The following is an 18,166-nucleotide window of genomic DNA, read 5'->3' as shown; positions in this document are numbered from 1 at the left end:
TAGTTTACGTCTTTGTAGCATACAAAAATATCTGTTTCGTTGCAATATCTTAAATTCTCCCTTAATCTCTCAAAGCCCTATGAATAAAGCATTGGATTAGCAAGTAATGCCCTTCAGCACAAGGAATTAGGCACTTTGGCTTTGGGCTCCATCTGAACCTGCATTAGCAGAGATGTCACTGACGTCATGTGTGCCAAGGGCCAGGGGACTCACAGGGGCCTTCCCTCACCCTTCAGCATCTTGTGGAGATAAAATCTGGCTCTCAGGCCTCTCTTAATTCTGTTTTTTTGCATGGCTTTGAGACACTAGTCTGCATGTGACTTTGCAGCAAACAGCCAGTGAATCTGTAACAGAGCTTTGGCAAGTTGTGTGATTTCCTTCATCTACAAGTGTAATAAATCAGGATAATAATTTACTTGGAAGAAGAGTGCTTTTAATTAGGATCTTGATGTGTCCACGTCTTCTGTCTCCAATATGCAAAAATGTAAAGGACATCCAGCTAATGATTCTGTTCTCCTTTTTCTCCAGCAATGGTATCTTAAAACTTGCCCGAGCTTTTAAACTTCTGTATCATTAGTTGAGGGGATTCTGTGAGAATTCATGAACTAAAATGGATGGAATACATCTCTGTACTCAAATCCCTGTTGCCTCTCCACTTCAGCAGGCTGGCAGTGAGGAATACAGCTGGCACTTGGGCAAAAATTGTCCTGATTTCTGAAGGTACTCTCCCTTTTTAAGGCAGAGGAAGTGTAGGAGTCTCCAATGTGGCCTTGAACCATCATTCAGTCTTTAACGTTCACAAAGAATTGTTAAAGTTGTTAAAAGAAACCTCAGTCACCCAATTTGCTTTCTGAGGCTTGCTGTGCCGTCTCACCCCCGAAAGCATTTGTGATTCATTCATTTCTCCTCCTTTGTTACTGACACACACGTTGGATCTGCAGGAAGCAGGAATTCCTTCCACACTGTATGTCCCCATAAGCTGGAATATTGCTCTTGGGAAGCTGTTCTAGGTGGGCATTTCATGGTTTGCTGGGCAGCTGTTTATCTTGCACATTATTGATACTGCAGTCCATAACAGAACTGGCAGGAGTTGTGTTGGATTGATTTGTAGATTATTGATACTGCAGTCCATAACAGAACTGGCAGGAATTGTGTTGGATTGATTTGGGTTTGTTTTAACTGCAGCACATCACTGAGCAGCGTTGACTGCTCTATCTACAAACTGTCACTTGATTTCGTGTTCCCTTAGGGGTTGGAACACCCTGTCATTATAGACTTAAGAAAACATTTATCTATAGAAGACCAAATCAGGCAAATTTTTATGGATCCATTGTGCTTCTGCATTTTTTGTGATGTGTTGTTTTAAAATAGTAAAAGTCAAATTGGCCTTATGTTCTGCAGCACAACTGCAGCCCTCACCAGGCAGGTGGGCAGCCTGGAAGTTGGACTGTAAGGTTTGTGGTTTGTCCTCACTTCACAGATCCCAAACCCCATGTTCTGTTTACCCTTGGCACTGCTGTAAACAAGAACCTTTCTGGTCTGCTGCTTTTGTAAAGCATTTTAAGTATCCAGTAGAGCAGAATAATTTCTTTACTTTTTTTCTTTTCTAATGGTAATTGGATCATTCGGGTGGGTTTTAAGTTATTTTTTTCTATCTGATATGTCGATGCCAAAGTCTCTTTTGAGCATTTTTACTGAAGAGTCCTAAAAATCATTCAGGAAAACAAATCTACTAGGCTTCCCTCTATTATCAACATCCCAAAATGCCTTTGGCAACCAGTAAATGCCAAGCATTTGTTATTTGGCACTTGACTTGTCACTCATTTCTTTGAACTCAAACATGTTGCATGAGTTTGTTAAAGTTATGCTTAGCTAACAATTGAAACAAAACAAAAAAACCCCTCCCTCCATCCAACCTTTCCAATTTCCATCCAAATAGTACCATCAGGGCCAAACTGCCCAGACAGTCCAGCCCCTTGAAGTGAGTGGTGCTGGCAGAGGGGGCAGCAGTGGCAGGGCTGTCACTGCCCTTGGGAGGCTGTGGGTGTGTTGTGGCACAAAACCAGCTCCTTTTTCTTCTACCCTCCCCCCCACCACTGTTTTTATTTTTAATCAGGTTTTGGTGATCTTTTCCTGAGATCAGTATGTGTGTATTTATTACCCATCGTTCCATCTCTTGACATTCCCCCTGAGGTCTCTGAGGTCGTTCCTTGCATGCCCAGGACACAGAAGTTAAAAGCAGTTGTGTTCTGGTCCCACCATCCTTTTCAACACGGGCACTTTCTGACTCTTTCTTCGCCACAGGATTTGAGTACCAACTATTTTGTTTTGTTTTTGAAGGTGTTTTTAGCTTTGTCCCCACACAACCTGGTTTTTCTCATTCTATTTTAAAATTTGATTTCTACCTCTAGTCAGTTTTTGTTACAAGGCCCTGTCACTGTCTTACCAGATTTTTCTTCCTTTTGTAAGATCAGGCCCCTAAAAATTTGATGTCTTTGGTTAATCTTGACATTTACTAAATACCTCAGGTCAGAATTTCGCAAGTGGTAAGACAGCTTTTGAAAGGCCTAATCTCTCTTCAGAGGAAAGATGTGAAACTGTGATTTATACTTGATTAGTATTGTTTCCTTCAGAGCTGAAAATTGGAATTTAAAAACAATAATGTAAATGCCAATTAATGTATATTTTACTTAAATATTCCTTCTACATAATAAGCCTTTAATTGTTGTGAGAAAATCTGAATCTGCTTTAAACTTCCAATAACCATTACATATGTTTTGTCTTTTTTTTTTATAGGTTTCCCTTTTGCCTCTGGAGTGTTTCATTATGGCAGCCCCCAGTGAACAATGACATCCTTTGACAAATATAGATGCCAAAAAGCCAGACAAAAACAGTGGCCTTGTTTCATTTTCATTCCAACACAGTGAAATGGTGCTCTTAAAGTTTGGTTATTGACTCTCACTGGAAGAAAACCAGAACTCCTGACTGGACCTTTTTTCCCCAGCCCTCTCCCAGTGTTCTCATCGATGCTTGACCCAGTGACATCATGTAGTAGGCCCTGAGGTGCTGTTGTAATTGAGTTGCAATGGTTTTGTACACTTCCCCCTTTCCCAACAGCTTTCTGTCAGTTCTGCATTCCTTCTCCTGGGGCCTGATTTTCCCATGTTACTGGCTGGCAGACAGGCTCGTGGGCTCTTTTGTTCCAACCACCTACGAGAAGCGGCAGAGAGCAGATGACCCCTGCTATTTCCATGCCCTCTGCATCATCATCACCACTCCCATCTACCTGGCCCTGCTGGCAGCCTCTCTCCCCTTCGCTCTCCTGGGCTTCCTGCTCTGGTCCCCGCTGCAGTCGGCCCGCAGGCCCTACATCTACTCCCGGCTGCGGGACAAGCACCGTGCCAATGGAGCCACGCTGCTCACCGAGTGGAAGGCTGCAGGGAGTGGGAAGAGCTTCTGCTTTGGCAGTGCCAACGTCTGCCTGCTGCCCGATTCGCTGGCCAGGTTCAACAACGTCTTCAACACCCAGGCCAGGGCTAAAGAGATCGGCCGGAGGATCCACAATGGGGCCAGCAGGCCCCAGATCAAAATCTACATAGACTCTCCCACCAACACCTCCATCAGTGCCGCCAGCTTCAGCAGCCTGGCCTCCCCCCAGGGGGGAGAGAACACCACCCGTGCTGTCAACGCTGGCATCAAAAGGACAACATCGATGGAGTACAAAGGAGACAACTCTGGCTCAAACAACAGCGAGGAGAGAGAAGAGAAAGGTGGAAGTGGAGAGCCGAACGAGGGAGAAGAAAACACTTGCATTGTCCGTATCAATGGGGAGGACAATGGCCACATGTCAGACCCAGAACCAGAGCCCGTCAATGGCCAGGCCCACGCCAGCGGCCCGGCAGAGCCCACGCTGGAGGGGGATGCAGAGATCTCAAAAACACCCAACCACAAACAGAAGGAAGGAGATTCTGGGAGCTTAGACAGCTACTCTGCCTCCCGAGAGTCCCTGGTGAAGGTCCGTGCTGGGGATGGCACCGTGGAGCAAAGCACTGCCAACAACAAGCTCCTCTACAAGGCCTCCATCATGAAGAAAACGTCGGTGCGGAAAAAGAAACACACGGACGAGACCTTCGACCACGAGATCTCGGCCTTCTTCCCTGCCAACCTGGACTTTCTGTGTTTGCAGGAAGTGTTTGACAAAAGGGCTGCGGAGAAGTTGAAAGAGCAGCTGCACCACTACTTTGAATACATTGTGTATGATGTGGGGGTGTACAGCTGCCACGGCTGCTGCAGCTTTAAGTTTGTGAACAGTGGTCTGCTCTTTGCCAGCCGCTACCCTGTCATGGATGCTGCCTATCACTGTTACCCCAATGGGAGAGGATTGGACGCCTTGGCTTCCAAGGGAGCCTTGTTTCTCAAGGTAAGAGACTTTCTGAAGCCACAAATATTGACTCTATATAGGTGAGAAGTTATAAAGTAAAATTACTTTCTCCTTTCTGTTAAGAGTTCAGAGGCAATATTCAGATTTCGATTTCCTGATATAACCTATATATGGGTCCTGTAACCTAGACACTGTATTAAAGTGATGGATGTGCATGAAATAATGAGGGACTTTTGGAGGTAGAACTCAAGTGTAATTTTATAAAGTCAAAATTTGAAGTAGTTTTCATGTAATTTTAGTTTATTTCTTTGCAGAAATACCTGTAAAAAAATGCCTGAGTTCTAAGCTTCATAACATTAGCACAGTGCAATGGGTGTTACTGTTGGAAAGCAGCTTATGCTTGTTGTGTGCTTGTCTGGCAATCAAAAGACAATTAAAAGTCTAAATGCCAGTATGATAAAACTGAAAGAATTGCAGTGAAATATATGGCTGCTTCTCTCCCTTGGTTGCAAAAGGATTAGTAAGGAAAGATAGGAAGAGTAAACAAGAGAAAGAAGTGCCTGGAACACTGGGGAGCACAGAGCATTTTTGCTTTATTAACACAGTTTACTTAAATTAACTAATGGTAGAGAGAACAGGAAGCCTGGGGTTATGTGTCTGTAAATCATGAAAAGCAGAAATGAAAGTCTGCATGCAGTGATTTGCTTTTCCAAGACTAATGGCTGTTTGTGCTCAGTTCTTGGGAGAATCTGGCTGGTCTCTTTCTAAACTGGAGAGAGGTCTCTTCTAATTTGTGAATCCTGGACCTCAGATTTTGTGATTTAGTCACAGTTTGGAATAGGTTTCCCTAACTAAACCCTGAACTTTTTTCTAATGCTAGCAAAGTACACCAGGTGCTCAAATTATATGTACTTTCTAGTCCCAAGTCCTCAACATAAGCCATGAGTAGCCATTAAGAACATGGATTGTGAATAAAGATCAGTGTGGGGTTTTGTACCCCCTGTTGGTAATTTGTAAACAAAGCAAAAACTTGATATTGTGGCTTGTGTTAAAAAAAAGGCAAATATTAGATTTTGCATTCTGATAATAGTTCACTATTTCACATACATCTGACATAAAAGCCTATCCATATCTGAATCCAGATTTCCAAAAACTGGGTCTGAGCTTTCTGTGCTATGCTCTTATGTGTTTATAAACAGCAACAACTTACTGTTTTCATCATAAAGTGCAGCAAGCAAAAAACAGCCAGAGATGTTGTGCAGTATAAATACTGCTGGGGTCACAAAGGCTGCCCTTCAACATATGCCCAGAGTGGGGATTAGGAGATTAAAACCAATCTGTTTTCAGCTGCCCACTGCTGAGTCATTGGTTTGCCACCCAGCTAGGCAGGCTGCAATGTCTCCATTTCTCTTGCAGAAAATTAAGCCTCTTTTCAAAATTCCACTGGGATGATGAACTTAATTATGGATCTGAGTAGTTAAATAATGTTACAGTTGAGCAGGGAATAGAGACCAATTATTATGAAGATTCAAAGACGACTCCGTTCTTTAAATATAACAGAATTCTGCCCAGCCAAAAGACCATTTTTTCTCCTCTCTGTGTCATTTTGACATACTGTGCTTCATTCCTAAAATATTTTTCATTCTGAGTTAAGTCTGTCTTGATATGAAATTACTTTCTGTCTTAATTATACATTAAGTGATCATGGGTCATTTCTTTGACAGCAACAATAAGAAAAAAAGTAGGAATATTCTATTTAATTTTATCTTTGAAATAAAGTAGGTTTGAAGGTTGTTTTTCTTGATGTAGTTCTTAATCAGCAACTGAGTGTGTGTGGACTCCAGAGACAAAAGCTACAGTAAGTAAAAGCCTGGTTTATTTTTGAAGTCAGTGAGAATGAATCCATTAACTTCAGAAGCCTCGAGGTCTTACCCTGGGGTAGCAAAAGGTATCAGAACTCTGGTTGGCAAGTGTCATTCTAGCCAGCAGTGGACAGCTTGTATCCCTGGGTTTAGGTGGTACTGTTCCTGGCTCTTACAGTATTTTGAATGTATATAATCCAAGCCAGTCCTACAGTAGAGTTTCTCTCAGTTTGGTTTTAAAGAAAGTAAGAGAGCCTTGCAGAACAAGAGAACCCTGATTGCTTCCCATTCCACAGTGGAATGGAGCTGGGTGTCTCTGTCCTATGCAAACTCTGTTTTTAAGTTCTGACTCCTGTGGAAAGCACAGTGTTTCCATTGCTGAAGTAGAAAAGGCAATAATTGAGTGCTATTTTGGAAGGATACTTATGCAGACTGTTCCCCTTGCACAGCTTCCATCTCTGAGGAGAGGAGCAATTGCTTTCTATGTTGGTTAAAACCAAAAAGTTGTGAAAAGTGGTGACTGAGGGGAGAGAAGACTTGTTTTGAAAATATGGATAAAGCCAGTCAATGTTTCCACTCACTGGGAGGATGAAGCCTTTATTCAAATAATTCTGAATCTCAAGACAGTCTCAACATCTAAATTCAGAAGAATGTTCAGAGAAAGAAACTGGTTCTTTAATAAGTATGATTTGTCTCCTTACTATAAATATAACTGTTAAGGAGATAAATTAAAGGTCTCAGAACTAAATATTCAATGAAAGTTTAAATATTTTGAAAAAGACAAAACTATTTTGGGGGACTCGTGTCCCAAAACAGACCCCTATTGCCCAGGTACAGGGGTTTTGCACTTTTTTACATTTTGGAATGTGTTCTCTTTCCAGTGAGGAGGAAATGATTTTTCCATTGCTGCCCTTTTCCTTGCCCTGTCTTCACTATCTGGATTGTAAAGTTCAGGTAGAGATTTGGAAGGATTTGAGAGATGTACTTAGTCATACATAATTGTTTTACCTGAGAGACTTACAGAGCTCAAGGATTATTATTAGTAGCTCTAATAACAATCAGCTCTTACCTACTTGCTCTTCATTCCTCCATCTCAGAGTGCTTAATGAAGAAAGGTCAATTCCTGCTTAATAGAAGGAGAAACTAAAGCACAGGAAGGGAAAGTGATTTCATTGTGGCTTCACACCTCCAGTGTCCCAACCAAGGAATGGAGTTGGAAATAAATTCCAGAGGCTTTCAGCACTGTTTAGTGCCTGCTAACAGCTGCCTGGAGACCTGTGCAAATGAGGCTTTGGGAGCCTTGCTCTGTTCTCCTCCCAGAGGTGTCTGCCACAAAGGGGGCTGCTGTTGTTGTTTTCCTGGCAGAGATCACAGGCTGGTTTTCCATCTGGGTAGGCTGATGCTTTCCAGGTCAGGGGCAAGACATGGGGATGATGTACTTGGGAGTAGCTGTTGTGTAAAGTCCATTTTCTGCAAAACTGGAGGACTGATTTGCATTGAGCACTTGGAACTCTTCAAACCCTACCAGTGTTTCTGCCTCTAATCTGAGGGTCTCACTGGGATCTGAGGGACACGGTCACAGAAAAAATAGCATATAATAGGGGGGAAATGTCACTTCCATCCAAGTGGCAGTTTCATGTCTGAAGTGTTAAACCACTGTTCCTGGTTGCCACTAAAGACTCAGAGGAGAAGTTAGCAAATCCATAAATCAGCCAATCCATTTTCATCCTCTGACAGGCTGGGCCCTTGGGAGACTCTGCCGTGACTCTGTTCCAGCATTGCATTTCACATTAATTTCAGATGCCAAAGAGAAGAGCCCTTGAGTCTCCTTTGGAGGTTTTCTAACTCCCAGTGCCTGCGCAGCAGACAGAGGTGAAGTGGGGCTGGCACAGATGCTGGGCTGTGTCTGGAATGGGACACACTGCAGTGCTCTCAGGTGCTCTGCAGCCATGGCTGGACACACCTGGAGTGCTAATTCACAGGGCTTTGGATGAGTTTACAGGGAGTTTTAAAACAGACATCCTGTGCAGAAACTGGATGTTCATTTTGCAGTCAGATCAAGTTTAAAAGACATCAGTGAGTGCTGAGCAGAAACTGTAATGCATCACCTGTCTGTACTTTACTGGGTTTCAAAATTGCAACATCCACCTTTGGTGCAACAAAAGAAAGCATCCTTAGCTCGGCCTGATGAGTTTGTCCATATTTTTCCAGGTGTATCAATCTAACAAAAACTCACTTCTGCTGACAAATTTTGCCTCTCTTATTCTTCAGTTGCAATAGCTGTAACTGTAATGTAAATCTGAGCTGTACAAGACATGTAAATGCATGCATGGGATAGGGAGGTGAGTGAAAGAGGTGTCATTCAAATGGCTGTCAACTGAAGAGAGGGTTGAAAGGCTTTTTCCTCCCAGTGAAACTGGGAGATACAGAAGTATTTCATGGAGGAGGCTGTCCTTCCTACCGTTCTTAGTAGGAAATTATTCTGATTTTTGACATCTGCCAAGAGAGCAAAATCTAGCAAAAATAAGAATTCTCACGTAAAACACAGTATGTGAATATAAAGCAAAACTACAGTCTGATGTGGGTAGTTTGAACAGTTAATAGTATTTTTCAAAATCTAAAGAAATCAAAAGGAAAAAAGATGTCTTGTAGATTTTGCTAAATTTCTGGAAGAATTTGTGTTTAATTAATATTAATTCCTAAGGTTATTAACAGATTTACTTTTCAAATTCTCTGAAAATGAATGCTGTTCTCAGGGAGTAGAGGAATTGTTCAGGGAACATGTTATTATTCATTGCTTAAAGGAAACCTAGCAACCTTTGCTTTGTGTGCAGAGCTCAACTTGTTTTCCAAAGAGCTGATATGGTGGTAACAGATGGCAGAGGGAGCAGCAGCTCTGATTGCAGAACTGCTTTGAAGCAGAGTTTTTACTGTTTTCTCCTCTCGAGGAGCCTGCTTTGTGTGAGACAATGAGGGTTCCCTGAATTGACCTCTGTGGCTCCCTGTTTATATTCCTGGTGCAGATCCATTTCCTGGGTAATTTGGCTGCTTTCTGACCCCACTAAAACAACAGGTAGACTTTTCAGTGCTTGGATTTTCTTGTCCTTGATCAGTTGTCCAGCAACTACAGTTATCCCAAGATGTATAAGAGAAAGGTCTAGTGCTGCTCCTGAATTTGTTTAGATGAGTCTAAAGCTGTGCCATTTAAGGCAGGAGGGTAACCTAAACATCTTCCACATGCTCAGTTTCTGCTGAAAAATGTTAATGTAGGAATTGGATGGAGTCCAATAAACTGCCTGAGACTTTTTATAAAAAGAACAAAAAGACCCTACCATGGCACTGTACCATGTTCCTTCACTTTGTTATAATTAATGTTATTAATCATGGACTTTCCCCCTTCATTAAGGGGGACAAATAAAAACTGTTGTGCAGACTGAAATACAGATTTGAGAGAATGTGAGCCGTGGGCTTCATCCTCTTCAGAAGAGGAAGAGCCTACATTCATGGCACCAATTTACAGCTACTTTCCTTCACATATAGGCTTAATGAACCTTTGCCAAATAACAAATTCTCTGAGTTCACAGTACAGTAATTGTTGTCACATGGCAGGTGGGGAAAAATAGGATTCTGAAATGATCAAGAGTAAATGTAGCTAGAAAGAATTACAGAGCACCACACAGAGTTTTGAGCTGACCTCTATAACATTTTAAACTTCTTTAATATACTTAAATAACATATTTAGAATAATAAATTAGTGTCTTCTTTAGAAGCTGCTACATATTTCTGAAGGCAAAAGGCAGAGCTGTCGAAAGACTAAAAATGAGCTAGATCTTGTTACACTGTGTCTAAGCATACCAAAATTACATCTTCCTTGGGAGTTAGGACTGATCTAAGTCACCTCTGTGGGACAGGAATATTTGAATTGGGAATGTGATTGTCTGCAGGTTCTCCTTGGTATCTTCTCTCAGCAGTCCCAGCAGTGAGGAGGGGGCACAGGGTTTGACTGGCTTTGCCAGGTGGTTTCTCAGTGCCTGCTCTCCTGCTTGTCTTGGAAAAGTGCTAAATGGGAAAACGGGATGGGAGGGGTTGGTACAATTACAGAAGGTTACAGAAATGTTGTACTGGAAAGGTGGAAACTGTACTTTCTTTTCTCTTCCCCACTCTGTCTGCTCATTACAATTCCATGGGATTACACAATGATATCCCACAGCAGGAAGCAGAGAGGTACAAACCCTGTTACCCCATCCTGGAGCATCAGCCAGCTCTGACCCTGGAGTGTGTGTGCAAATGTCACTCCTTGTGCTTGTACAGCTGCTTTAGCCTCAGTAATTCAGTTGAATCTCAACCTTCTGCACCTTTAGTGGAGCTTCCCTTGAACTTAAACAATATTGGCCCCATATGGTGAGATGAAGGTTTCTGTGGGAGTCAGTCCCTGTCACACTGACTGTAAGTTCTGTTTCTGGGCCCTGCTCTTCCTCTGTCTGGGGTGTTTTGTTTCCAACACAAACAGTTACTCCAGGTCCTGGCAGATGATTCTTTACAAATGCAGAGTTCATGCTGTTGTTTTTAGGGGGAGAGGTTTTTCCCCCCAGCATGCAGGGGTGCTTTCAGCCTGGCCAGTTTGCCTCTGTAATATGAACATCATTGCTTTGGTTCTTGTTGTGGCTGTGAATTAGTTTGCCATAGAGCTCTATACTTTGGAGACTTACCTCTTCAGAATAGGGCTGCAGGAAGCAGGATTACATCTCACATTTATTTCAGTGGCAAAATGACACCTTCACAATCACCTGAGCAGGTGAAATGGATGGTTTTGCTCATTTACAGGCCAAGATGTGATTAAATTGTGAGGGCTGAAGCTGGAGCTGGGCTGGCAGATCCCCTCTCCCTGAGGGAGTCTGAGGGTTTCAGTTGGATTATTTACCTGTCCCACTCTGGCTTTATTGGCTCTGTGTAGGTTGGGGGGTGACAGACTCTGGGGAGATCCTTTTCTAGGAATTTACCAGAATTTAGCTCTCTTCCTGTTTGCATAGCAGGGTTTGCTTCCCCTGAAGGGAGAGGCAATGGCAAGTGCTTGGACTTGGATGTAACCCTTCATTTTGAGGGTACACATTTAAGAAACTGTCTACTTTATTTTGGGTTTTTTTGAATGGCTCCCTCCTGGCAATGCAAAACTTCTAGAAAATGTCACTAAAGGTTAAATTCTCCTCAAAACAAACCTTTTGTTTTTGTCTACGTATTACTGGTGAGTATTTGAGACTCGTTTGATTGTTTAATCAGGTGAGATATCTCATCTATGGCATGGCCCAGGTTTTTAATCATTAAAGAACATTTCCTTCCAAGCATTTGATGATTTGCTAACACAGCAATGATATGTTTGAAGCTGGTTTTCAGGCTGTCATTGAAATACCCCAGGACTGAGGTAGCATTTCTCTGGGTTTTGTTTAAGTATCTGTTGATGCTTTTCTTGCCATCCAGATGCAGTAGAACTGTTTTGCACTGCTGGGCCAGATGTGTGTAACCATAAATGTTAGAGACGAGGTGTTTGTCAGGTTTGCAGTTTGTGTACTGGCTATACCAGCACAGTATCCACAGGAGATGTGCAGGGTTTCCGGTAGGCTCAGAAAATTCCCATGATAGCAAGCAGTGGGATTGAATTTAAAGTTAATTCCCTTGCTGTAGCTCTGAAATTTCAATTGGTGCTACTAATTAATTTTTTTTCTTGTCAACAAGAATCTTTCTGCCATGACCTTGTTGGCTTGATTTCTTTCCTGAGCAGTTTACTACCTGTTAGCAGTCTCAGTGGAGGGCAAACCACTCCTTAGTCCATACAGGACTGGATTTTGACAAACAAGTCTGGGAATATACACAATTTTGCATAGTACAGAACAGTCCCAGCATGGTCTCTCCAACAGATTGTACTACTATGCTGTGGCACTGAGATGAAATCTTTTAATAAAAAGGACTTGATGTCAAGTACTTGGAAAATAAAAATTCAGAGCTATCAGTTTTGCACTTATTTATTTAATTTACAGGCAGGGGACAAATGTAAATATGTAGCAGCAGAAACTGGCATTTTGGATCCCAAACACACCCTTAGTAGGCTTTCCCCATTGGGGGAAAAAGCCTCTTTCCCATCTGTAATGAGCTTTTAACACTCCCCTCCCAAAAGCAAGCAAAATGTAATGGTCAGTGGTGTAGCAGGAATCTGAATCCAGTCTGGGCTTACCAGTGTTTGACTGGTTTGATTATTGCAAATGTTGTGAAACTTGGAGTATATTTTGCATATTTCAGCATAATTTTGAAAAATGCTAATTTGTTTATGTAAAAATTATATAACTGGGACACTTTATTAAACTGCAAATAGATTCTCTCAGTTTTGATTTTACCTCTAGGTAACATTGGAGTTTAACAAGACATTACATACAATTTTTTCCCCTTGTAATAATTATCCTATTTTAAAACATTAGGACTTTATATTTAGATATTACCTTCCTGTATGTTTCCATAGACATAGAAGAGTTGTTCATGGCACAGCAGAGACTATATGATGATTTTTAGGAATCAGTATCAGAAGCAGTTCTGTGCAGAAGGTTAATTCAATACATGTGTTATTGACATAGAACTGCTAATGTGGGGCAGTTGAGGTGAACTAAGTCAGGCTCATGGTGAAGGAGCCACTCTGGCTTATTTGTTTACATATATTTTCTTTGTAAATGTGAGTTTAGAGGGTTCTTCTGTGTTAAGCAGCAAAACTGATCTTTGTGAAGTGCTGGGTTGGTGTGGTAGGAGCAGAACCTTTGTGCCAGATCCACGTGGCAGCTGGACTGAAGGCTCAGCCTTGTCTCCTGTGACTGCCACGTTGAGTCACCACAATATAACATACCCTGGGACATGGAGCACTCTAAAAGTAGCTACAGCATTTGGCCACACAAAAGAGTGTTTTTATGCAGAATTACAGGGCTTGTAATATCCCAGAGGTCGAGTAGTTTTCCTGTCTGCACAACCCACAGTCCTTGTCCATCTGTGAAATACCAAATTAGATTGAATAAACAGATTTTTCTTACTGTTTTACTTCAGATCATATTTAATGTAGTAGTGCCTCTCCTGTAGCTGGGAACTGAGGAGGACCCTGCAAGGGTATTTATTTACTTTCCTGGTAGTGGTCACAAATATTTGCCTCCATTATGATTATACATCAGATATACTCTGGTCATGGTTTCCATCAATACTGCCACTGAAAAGAAACCCCAAACCCCCCAAAGTCAAAAAAAACTGGAGAAAATGTGAAATCCGGGAGACAACCTGCTCTGGATGTGCTTCCATGCAGGCACTTTCCAAGGAAATTCTGATGATGTTAATGTCCTCTTGTTCTTGAGCTCTGTGTCTGTATGAGCAGCATTCCCAAAGCCCTCCCTTGTTCCCAGAGCCCTCCCTTCCCTGACTGTGTGTGCAGAGCCCAGGCTCTGTCCCTGCAGGGCCAACCCCAGGGGCCTGTGCTGCCCTCAGCCCTTCTCCAGCACAGCCAGGCTCTATCCTGGGCCATTCCTTGGCATTCTTGGGCAGGGAGACACCGAGTCCATCCCATCAGACCTGTGCACGTGGGCACTGCCCGATCCCCAGTTATTTGTGATTGATGGAAATGTGGGTGATGGGTTCAGGGCCTTGGCAGGCACTCCATGAGGGCTGCACAGGAAAGTCTAAAGCCAATTTGAGTTGACTTCTTTTTCTCAACTGACTGTAATTTACATTTGGATGTTCAGCTTTTAGACTTAAATCTTTTGTGCTTTTGGGATAGAGATGCTGAGATTATTCCATCTGCTGTAGTCAGTAAGGGGATTACCAGCAGCACGTCCCTGCTGTAAGGCAGAGCACTCTCCAGGCAGTGTTTTCCCTTCAGTGTGCTTGCTGTGGATGGCACTGAAAGGCATGTGACAGGAGCACTTGTTCCCTGCAGCATGAGACACTGCAAATCAGTACAGTGGTGGAGACTTTTTATAGTTTGCAGCATTGAAGAGAAACCCCAGTTTTGAATTACTAATTTTGGAAAATATGGTTCCTACACCTGCCTGTCCTAGATAGCAGAGGAAATAAACTGTTTCCCACTTTTCTATTGGAATGGCATATGTTGCATAAAAAAAGCTGGAGAGGATGTTCCTTATGATTCCCCCGTGACAGTGAGACATTCAGAGCCAGGGAGCCTGAGGGAGGAGGGATGGGTCTGTGCAGGGGAGCTCCTGCAGCAGTCACTGAGAGCCACCCAGCAGAGCAGCCCATCCTCTGAGGCTGCTGCAGTCACTGAGAGCCACCCAGCAGAGCAGCCCATCCTCTGAGGCTGCTGCAGTCACTGAGAGCCACCCAGCAGAGCAGCCCATCCTCTGAGGCTGCTGCAGTCCCCTCAGCTCAGGAGGGTCTCCTCATGGAGGAGCAGATGCAGCAGTGATTGCCTGTATATTCCCTGTTTTCCTCTGCCTTCACCCTGCCTGAAGCAGGTTGGCTGAATGGGAACAGCAATAAAAACACCATCAATATCCATTTGGAAGATGGTCTAAAAAAGGACTGAACAGACTGAAGACAGAATAATGCCAGTTGTTTATTACACGCTGCCCTGGCTGGCACAAACCCTCGAAAGATAACAAGGCATTGTTGAGTACAAATGACTTCTAAATTCACTTACTGCAAAGCTGACTTTCCAGTTATAAAGTGAATCAGATGGTTCTTGGATAGCTGAAAAACAACAAAACCAACCAAGCTTACAAAACTGTGTCTGTATGAAACGGAGCTCTGCTTGTTATTTAGAGGTGTCAGATAAGATTGGAGCCTGGCCTTGTGAAGGAGAGTTATCTGTGGTGGTGTTTTCTGAGCCTGGGTACAACTTTCCTCTGTGGGCATTTTGTTTAATCCATGCAGTATTGCCACATTCACTGTCAACCAGAAAACCATACACTCAAACTAGTTGCCTTCCACAATCCAAACCTTGATCCTCACATCGTTGGGAATTTTGGTTTGCAGCTGTGTAAGTCTTCAACGGCCAAAACTATCAGTAAAGTTGAAAACCTAAACCAGAACTTGATTCTAATTTGCCTGTGTGTCCACCTACAAATACATTTTAAAAAGATTGTAACATATGCTAGAGATGAGGAATTGCTGCATTCTGGTTTCCCTGGCAGCCCTGCCTGTTCTGTGTGTAAGAGCAGGAGTCCACGTTGTATTCATCTACCTGCCAGGCACGGGGCTGCTGCTGGAGCTGAAGGATGTAAACCCTGCTGAGGAATCCCAAGAGTCCCCAACACCTTTGTAGAAGAATGTAAAAAATCCCTTCAAATCCAAAACTTGCTGTAGAATGGAGAAAACATTGTCAAAATCGATATTTATTTCATGTTTCACCCTTTTCTCAGACTCCCTTGGAATTTTTTCTTTCTGCATTCCAGTTGTACACGGATACCAAGCCCATTAGGCTGCTGATAATGTTAGTTTTATGTGGCACTGGAGTGGTGAGCCTGAATCTGGCATAGGAACAAGGGCTGGGATGCAAAAGAATGACAACACAAGGGGGACAGAGAACCAGTGGGACTGCAGAGAACAGGAGAAAGTCAAATTTTTGCACATGTTGCACATCAAAATCAAAACACTGAACGTGGCAACTGGGAAAGGTGTCAGTGTGCTGGCAGCAAGCCCCAGTGATCCCAGTGAGCTGCAGAGTCTCTGGGGTTTGTGTGTGAGTGTTTTCAGTGCAGCTGCTGGGCAGTGGGGAAAGAGGCCAGCACAGAGGCTGCACAGACAGGCCTGGCAGAGAGTTCTGAGAGCTCTTCCATTAATCACCTTTTTATCTCTTCCCTTCCAGGTGCAAGTGGGAAGTACACCTCAGGACCAAAGAATTGTGGGATACATTTCCTGCACTCACTTGCAAGCTATTGCAGGTACTGTCCTCATGTGCATCCCTCAGTTTGTCACTGTTCCCAGCCCTGGGGGGATTCCTGTGCAAAAGGAGCACGTGTTGCTCCTCCTGTGTGTCTGACAAAGTGCAGGGAGCAAACAAGGGAAGACAAGTATCCCCAACCTTTCCCATTTCCAGTCTCAGAGTAATTAAAGTAGCATAGGACACAAACCAAAAATATCCCTCGAGAGCTTTTCTTCTCTTTGCTCCCTCTTAACCAAATACTGTTATTTTAGAAATACATAACTATCATTGTTACCCAACAGCATTTAACCCGTACTGTGAGTATAAACCAAAATTTCTTTGTATTGGCTAATCAGGGGATAATCAGAAGATACAAGTTGGGCCAGTTATTCTAGCTGCTGATTTCTGATGGAAAAAGCCAAAATTCTCTGGGTTTTGACTTTCAGATTTCATAGGTAAATGACTAGCAGGTTAATGCACTCAGACATAGGAATGGTGGAACTTCCCACTGTGCTGGGCATGTCCTGGATCCCCCTGCCAGGCAGCCAGTGCTGCTGCCCTGGCACTGCCTCAGTCACAGGGACCTGGGAACAAAGCTGCCAGTCTGTGCTGGGGACACAGTCCCTGAAGTGCATTAGAGAGACTGCAGAGTTCTAAAAAAGACTAATGAATTTTTCAGCTACTTTTTAACGATGTAACATCCTTCTCTGCTTTTCTATTTTTAACTTGTGGTAATGTGCTGTGAGATTGCTGTTGTGGAGCTGAGATTTGTTGCTGTTCTAGTTTAGTTTTCTTTGGTTTTTATTTCTAGTTTTCAGTCCTGTTCCTTTTTACTTCCTAGTCTTGAATTCTCAGTCCTTGATAGCCACATGGTGAAATCCCTAAAATATTAAGAGGAAGAGGATGGGGGGGAAGCAATGTTCTATTTTCAAAGTCAGCCTAAAGCTTCTTCAAGGGTAAAACACAATCTTTCATTTTCATGCTTTGCATTTTTAGGCTTATCTGGTTCAAAATACATTGAAATAGAGCAGACAATGATTTAAGAGTCTGTCCTTAGATATATTATATTTGTTTCTGTAATGAAGTGGAAAACTAACATTCATTAAGTTTGGCAGAGCTGTGCTTTCTGATTTGCATCATCTAATTCAGAACATTTCACACATTTAAAAAATTATCCCAACACCCCAGTTCAGCAATGGAGAGATGTGGTATCTATAAAAACTAGCACTGTTTAAAAGGTCAGCCATTTAAATCATCTTGTGGCTGAGCACAGCCTGGTTTCCCTTTTAGGATACACAAACTTACACTTGACAGTTCTGATACTTTGAGTATGAAATGAAGTGATCCAACTGCTTATCAGGGACCAGCTACTAATGCTTTTTTCAAGAGATGTGATGGCTCAACTCTGCTCTGAGCAAGTGCTATTTTTTCAGACCTGACCCTCAACTTTTTCAAGAACCCTTGGAGTGAGCTGTGGCTTTCCCTCTCAGCTCTGTGCCTGGGAGGGGTTGCTGCTCTGAAGCAGCTCTTCCTTCCCACTGTGGAAAAAGCTGCATTTCAGCAACAAATGAAGGGATCCTTTAATGAGACTTGATGTAATTATCTTCCAAGGGCTGTTAAGGTTACATGGTTCTCTTGTGTCTCTTGATCAGTCAGTGATTAATGTTCTGGGCAGGTTTTGCTGCCTTGAATCCACCCAGTTCTAACTAAATCCAGAGTTTCACTTAAGCATTTTAGTGAATGGAAAGGGCAAGTATGATCATTCTACAACTAACAAAGGAGAAGTATTTATTTATGCTGGCTGAGGTTTCCCACATTACCCTTTCATCCGTCCACAAAATTTGAAGCTGGAAGGAACTTTCAGAGAATTTGGAAATGCTGACTGCAGGAAGCACTCACAACACAATTATGTGCATTTTTCCAGGCCAGTTACTGAGGAAAAGAGCACATAGCAATTAGGACAAATCTGTATTCTCTGGTTAATCCCTGGTGGCAGTCAGTCAGATCAGTGATTCTGTCTGAACA

The 18,166-nt window shown here is 42.8% G+C and overlaps 1 protein-coding gene across 7 annotated transcripts in view; it reads left to right on the top strand.

Annotated features, from left to right (window-relative positions):
- The window catches only part of SMPD3 (sphingomyelin phosphodiesterase 3), an 88,478-nt gene that overhangs the window by 52,038 nt on the left and 18,274 nt on the right, over positions 1 to 18,166 (top strand). For all 7 annotated transcript variants that reach the window (XM_027698200.1, XM_027698206.1, XM_027698201.1 and 4 more), the window contains 2 exons: positions 2,797 to 4,420; positions 16,085 to 16,160. In XM_027698200.1, the coding sequence (XP_027554001.1) occupies positions 3,086 to 4,420; positions 16,085 to 16,160 (1,411 nt within the window). In that variant the 5' untranslated portion in view covers positions 2,797 to 3,085. The remainder of the gene's footprint in view (positions 1 to 2,796; positions 4,421 to 16,084; positions 16,161 to 18,166) is intronic.

The sequence above is a fragment of the Neopelma chrysocephalum genome, unplaced genomic scaffold, assembly GCF_003984885.1.
Source record: "Neopelma chrysocephalum unplaced genomic scaffold, ASM398488v2 Primary Assembly neopelma1_125, whole genome shotgun sequence".
Classification (NCBI taxonomy): Eukaryota; Metazoa; Chordata; class Aves; order Passeriformes; family Pipridae; genus Neopelma; species Neopelma chrysocephalum.
This window is presented reverse-complemented; position numbering and strand designations above follow the sequence as displayed.